The sequence below is a fragment of the Gymnodraco acuticeps genome, unplaced genomic scaffold (genome assembly GCF_902827175.1).
Source record: "Gymnodraco acuticeps unplaced genomic scaffold, fGymAcu1.1, whole genome shotgun sequence".
In the NCBI taxonomy this organism is placed as follows: Eukaryota; Metazoa; Chordata; class Actinopteri; order Perciformes; family Bathydraconidae; genus Gymnodraco; species Gymnodraco acuticeps.
In genome coordinates, this window is record NW_022990614.1 from 424586 (window position 1) to 430585 (window position 6000).

The 6000-nt window shown below is 42.3% G+C and overlaps 2 protein-coding genes and 1 pseudogene across 2 annotated transcripts in view; all 3 read right to left on the reverse strand.

Annotated features, from left to right (window-relative positions):
- The window catches only part of LOC117554550 (histone H2B 1.2-like), a 16193-nt gene extending 13411 nt beyond the window's left edge, over positions 1-2782 (reverse strand). Inside the window, exon 1 of the mRNA XM_034228977.1 lies at positions 2358-2782. Within this exon, the coding sequence (XP_034084868.1) occupies positions 2389-2769 (381 nt within the window). The 5' untranslated portion in view covers positions 2770-2782 and the 3' untranslated portion in view covers positions 2358-2388. The remainder of the gene's footprint in view (positions 1-2357) is intronic.
- Positions 598-1240, reverse strand: LOC117554548 (annotated as a pseudogene).
- Positions 2783-3708: 926 nt separating the features above from the next.
- LOC117554553 (histone H1-like) lies at positions 3709-4499 on the reverse strand. Its single transcript, XM_034228981.1, has one exon. It carries the CDS (start codon positions 4441-4443, stop codon positions 3823-3825), a length of 621 nt encoding a protein of 206 aa, XP_034084872.1. The 5' UTR covers positions 4444-4499; the 3' UTR covers positions 3709-3822.
- Between the last annotated feature and the right edge of the window lie 1501 nt (positions 4500-6000).

Sequence of the window (6000 nt, forward strand, 5' to 3'; positions counted from 1 at the left end):
TTAATATTTACATGCTTATCTAATCTTGAAATAGTGCTGTATAATAGCTTGTGCCATATATGTTTTAGAGCTACTAAACTAACTCCTAACGGTATAAACAATGGTCACATTAAATAACTGCTAATTGGCTAAAATATTTTAACTTCATTAATATATGTACTGGATGTACCTCATTTCTTAAAATGCTAATACAACATAAATAAAGAACTGTTAGAAAGACACGTGTGTTAATATTTATTCCACTACAATAGAGCCACTATTCTCGTTCTGCTCCAAACATTAGTTGGTGAACACTTACATCTGGTGGATAAAGGCTGGAACTAAATATAACCTGTTATTCATTTCAATGTGCGCGTGGGATAAAGATACCATCGAGTGCTTAAATGCTACGGTACGCTATTGATCGGTGAACTGCAGACACCTGCCAATAAGTAATACTGATATAGTGTGAACTGAGTTAAACACTAATGATGGGTCCAACAAACGTTGTGGCTTTATTTATGTGGACTGACAGATGTAGAAACCACACCGCTATTCATTTGAGAATGTGGTGATTAACCTGCTGGATGTACGAAGGAAATTGTGAAAGTAGTTTGCTTTAGTTGAAATAAGGCTTTATTTTAGAGAGGCTACAACCTGCAATAGATGATATCATTAATAGTAATTTAGGGTTATGTTTCAATTGTATATTGCTCTATAATGTGGGTGTTTTAGTTGGGTGACTTGGTGTAACATGACATGTTGTGCACATCAATACATATAGGGCAAGACATGTCTTTAGTTGGAAGTGAGTGGCTCTTAAAAGAGCCTTTGTTGTTTGTTGACGCGGGATCAGGGTGTTCACTTCTTGGCAGCCTTCTCGGTCTTCTTGGGCAGCAGCACAGCCTGGATGTTGGGCAGCACGCCTCCCTGAGCGATGGTCACTCCGCCCAGCAGCTTGTTCAGCTCCTCGTCGTTGCGGACGGCGAGCTGCAGGTGGCGGGGATGATACGACTCTTCTTGTTGTCCCGGGCGGCGTTTCCAGCCAGCTCCAGGATCTCAGCGGTCAGGTACTCCAGCACAGCGGCCAGGTACACCGGGGCTCCGGCACCGACACGATGGGCGTAGTTACCCTTCCTCAGATGCCTGTGGACACGGCCGACAGGGAACTGGAGCCCGGCACGGGATGAGCGAGTCTTGGTCTTCGCCCTGACCTTTCCTGCACCTTTTCCGCGACCAGACATTTCTGTGTGATTTTTCTTTGACGTTTAGAAGAAAGTAGATCGATCACCGTTCTCACCAGTTTATATAGGAGCGCAGCTAAACGCTCATTGGTCAGATTGATCCGTAACTGTGATCGTCCAATCAGAAAACAGGTCGGTCTGCCGCCTGAATTATTTTCAGAATGAAACTGAATTTTCTGAAATTGTTTTCACCCGTTCAAAGATGAACATAAACTCCTGTAATTTAAGAAGCGAAAGTCTCAATATGTAGAGAACATTAAGACATTCAAAAAGGTGTCATACTTAATGATTATTTACAGTGTGTAATTAACTTATTAAATAATATATTTGGTATTATAACTCAAATTACACACCCACCTAAATACATGCAGCTGTTTGGGCTAAACATTTAACGGGGAGAATATGATCATCAATTGTAACTTATTTGTGTAGGTTGTAATTTGTGTAATGTCTATTTTTTTAATCTTATCTTTATATTTTGAGGACATCTCTTATTTCATATTTAGATTGTAATAGTTTTGCTAGGTATTATTCATTGTCTTTGTATGCACCAAATATACCAAAGCAAATTCCTTGTATGTGTCAAGCTACTTGGTAATAAAACCTATTCTCATTCGTGTATGTATACAAACACACTGTACATACATTATATTTGCAGCACTTAACACATATGATGTATAATACAAACAAAACTGTAAAAAAACTGCTCAGAAAGTAAAATGAACTAAATGTAAATAGTAAAAGCCAGATCACAGGAAGATGATCCAAGTGAGCATGGCAGTTTAATGTCACTAAGTATTATTTTAGTTGTATTAAAATGGAAATCATGTTGAGGTATATTAGACACTTTGTAAGAAGAAAGCAGCAGTAGATGAAGTGGGTGGCTCTTAAAAGAACCGTTGGTTTGTAGCAGTAGCAGCAGTTTACTTGGAGCTGGTCATGTCAAGTCCAATCCAACTTTATTTATATACCACTTTAACACCTTCAGAACAAAGCGCTGTACAGAGATATAAGCTCACACAAAATAATATAAAGTGATTTACATATCATCTATTTGAGTCATGGATCGTGCATGACACTTATTCAAAACAGAGGAACACGTCTATAGAAGTAGTGGGTGGCTCTTAAAAGAGCCTTTGTGTTGTTGGTATGTCAGCAGCAGAGTTTACTTGGAGCTGGTGTACTTGGTCACGGCCTTGGTGCCCTCAGACACGGCGTGTTTAGCCAGCTCTCCGGGGAGCAGCAGGCGGACAGCGGTCTGGATCTCCCTGGAGGTGATGGTGGAGCGCTTGTTGTAGTGAGCCAGACGAGAGGCCTCACCGGCGATGCGCTCAAAGATGTCGCTCACGAAGCAGTTCATGATGCCCATGGCCTTGGAGGAGATGCCGGTGTCCGGGTGGACCTGCTTCATCACCTTGTAGACGTAAATGGCGTAGCTCTCCTTCCTGGACTTTCTCCTCTTCTTTCCAGTCTTGGTGGCGGTCTTAGCGACGGCTTTCTTGGAGCCCTTCTTGGCCGCCTTGACAGGGGGTGCGTCAGCAGGCATGATGAGAGAGAGAGGTGCGACAGAGTAGAATGACTTCTGTGTCACAGCGCGGTCTTTTTATATTCACTAGATGCAAATATTACTGTGCTGTTGCTCGCACGGGATTGGTTGTCTTCTGAGCAGGACGGAGCATGCGCTTAACTAGTTTTAGAATCAAAACAGATTGGATGACAACATGTAAAATGAACCCCCCATTGATTATGTATTTGTATTATTGGGGTTTTATAATGTGTTGTACATGAATAAATAAATCGGTTGGAATTAATGTACTTTTAACTCTTTCATATGTTTTTAACTATGTATAACGTGGACAACAGAGAAACATATTTTTCATGACCAACGTTGGAATTTAAATAAAAAAGTGAGGTGAAAGTGATGCTTGTCACCCTCTAGTCCACACGTATTAATCCACATGAATCCCAATACGTATGATTTCAATATCCTGAAATACAAATGTATTCATTATAAGTGAGTTAGTCCTTAACATATCCCAGTGTATATCACCTTAAAACATAATTCAAAAGTTTAAGAAACCCCAAACAGCTGGAAGTACAATTCTTTGGAGCAGTCATGGTTGTGGCTGTAGTTGTGGAGACTTTACTTGGATGTCGGATTAACAACGTTGTGAAATTATCTACATTTTTAATATCCTAGCAAGAGTTTTGGAGATGATTGGCCCAGGGAAGATGACACGTGCGCTGTAGTGTGTGATGGGCTGTGTGTGCTGTGGGCTGGTTATAGCGCTAACTACACTTCTGGACGTTGTACATATTCAACAGTACTGTTTCTGTTAATCGGATTGCCCCTTAAATATAATAACCATGACATTATTTGAATATTAAGGTTATTCATTATTATCAAATTGCACATACTGTCTCGATGTCTGAGATCAAACATGTTCATACTAGCAAACGTGTAAGACACGTTTTGCATCTCGTCTCTCATCTTATTCTGACTGCAGTTATTGACACAAGAAATATGCTCATTATGACAAAATGGGTGGCTCTTAAAAGAGCCTTTTGTGGATCTTAGTCAGATCAGTCTGATGACAGCTCACTTCTTCTTGGGTGCTGCCTTCTTCGCTTTGGGTTTGGCGACCTTTGCGGGGGATTTCTTGACTGCAGGGGCCTTTTTCACCACCTTCTTGGAGCTCTTTGCAGCCTTTTTAACGACCTTCTTGGGGCTTTTAGCGACCTTCTTCGGGCTCTTGGTGGCCTTCTTGGGGGCTGCTTTCATGGCTGCTGCGGGTTTCTTCGCCTTCTTGGGAGACTTATTTCCTGCCGCGGGCTTTTTGGCCGCTTCAGGTTTCTTGGCTGCGGGCTTCTTGGCTTTAGGAGCGACTTTCTTGGCTGCGGGCTTCTTGGTCTTAGGCTCGGCAACCTTCTTGCTCATCTTGAATGATCCGGACGCTCCGATGCCCTTGATCTGGACCAGTGTCCCATTAACGACCAGGCTCTTGATGGTGGTCTTAACGCGGGAATTGTTCTTCTCCACATCGTAGCCTCCGGCAGCCAGAGCCTTCTTGACGGCGGACAGAGACACGCCGCTTCGCTCCTTGGATGCGGCCACAGCTTTAACGATGAGATCGCTGACTTTGGGGACAGCTGCCTTCGGCTTGGAAACCTTCTTCCTGGCGGCTTTGGCCGGTGCAGCGGCTGGAGGGACTTCTGCCATTTTCTGCTCAAGTGTTCTGTTCCTGCTCACACTAACACGAGTCTGACTGAACTGCTGGAGAGAGCAGAGCAGGGGCTGGCCTTAAACACACCATGAGAACCGTGGAGACTCAACTAAGCCCATTGCGCCACTCTGCAGTCTGAAAACTTTGCCACTTGTGTTTTCTCTTCACTGATAAAAGCCTCCAAAGTCATTTTAGAAAAAGTGCTGAAGGCTGACTGTTAATGGAACTGATAGCGGACTTGATTCGCTTCATTTTGAAAGTATGTATAGCTCTGATGCTCACTGAATTTTGTTTGTGGAGCTTCCAATCGTCACATTTCCCCCGCTGTGGCCAGCACTGTTCAGCTGCTTATCCCTCTAATTCTTCTACTGAAAACATTTCAAATGCACCAAATCTTTGATAAAAGCTGTTTTCCAGTGACCCACATGTGTGTCCAGGGACTCCCTGTAAAAAACAGCTGTATTTTGTTTATGATATTATAATAAAGTGACGTTTTCTGGTAGGAGCAAACACACTGATGATCCGGGGCATAGGGTGCGGTTTAACCAGGCTTCCCATTAAAGTTGCTCGCTGTGAACATGTCTCCAGGTGAGGAGGACTCATTTCATTATACTAAGTTAGGCTTTTAATTATATCAAACAGCGTGGCAAATACAGCTTAGTTAAACTGTTTGGGAGGCTGTGGCTCAGTGGGTAGTGTGCTGGACTTCTATTCAGGGGGTAACAAGTTCGAGTCCCACTGCAGTCAGCATGTCGTTGTGTCCCTGAGACACTTCACCCCAAATTGCTCCTGTGGGGATTGTCCACAGTATTGAGTATGTAAGTCGCTTTGGATAAAAGCGTCTAACAAGTGACATGTAATGTAATGTTTCACTGACACTCATCAGAGAACTTGATGCTGATTTAATGGTCTAATTAAAATATAAAAAGGACAAGAGTGGCTTTTAAGAGGCACTGATCTGTAAATGTAAACTTGACATTGTTTCCCTTATGTTACACACACTATGTATGAAATGTGTGCATACATAAGATCAATTTTTTCATTTCCCTATTTTAATTACATTTTTACATTGTGTTTTTTTAATGTTAATTTAGAACAATGTACATGGAGGTGTGCCCAGGTGCGCATAATTTTACGTAATTAATCATATATTTTCGATTATAAGGAGTATAAATATGATTCAGATATCTGCGGAATCGCTGGAAGAGTAGCTTTCCAGCGGTATCTCCTGTGAGACTGTAACCAGGACACAGCGAGTCAATATGGCCGCTCAAAGCAGCTTGACTTTACACTGTGTGGGATTGGTGGATTTGTGTGTCCGTCAAAGAAATCTCGGCCGGCAGCCATCATGGTCTGAAATGACCAATGGTCATCGAGAAATCACTAAGGGCCTACCCACCAAGTAAAAAAACATAAACCACGTGTCTCCCATCAGTTTACGTCTTTGAGGAGATTGATTGATTGATTGATTGAAAAGTTTATTAACAGCTTGTATATTGGGTACAGTACAGTACAGCTCAAAACATACAATTGTTAAGGGGATGCAGACCAGA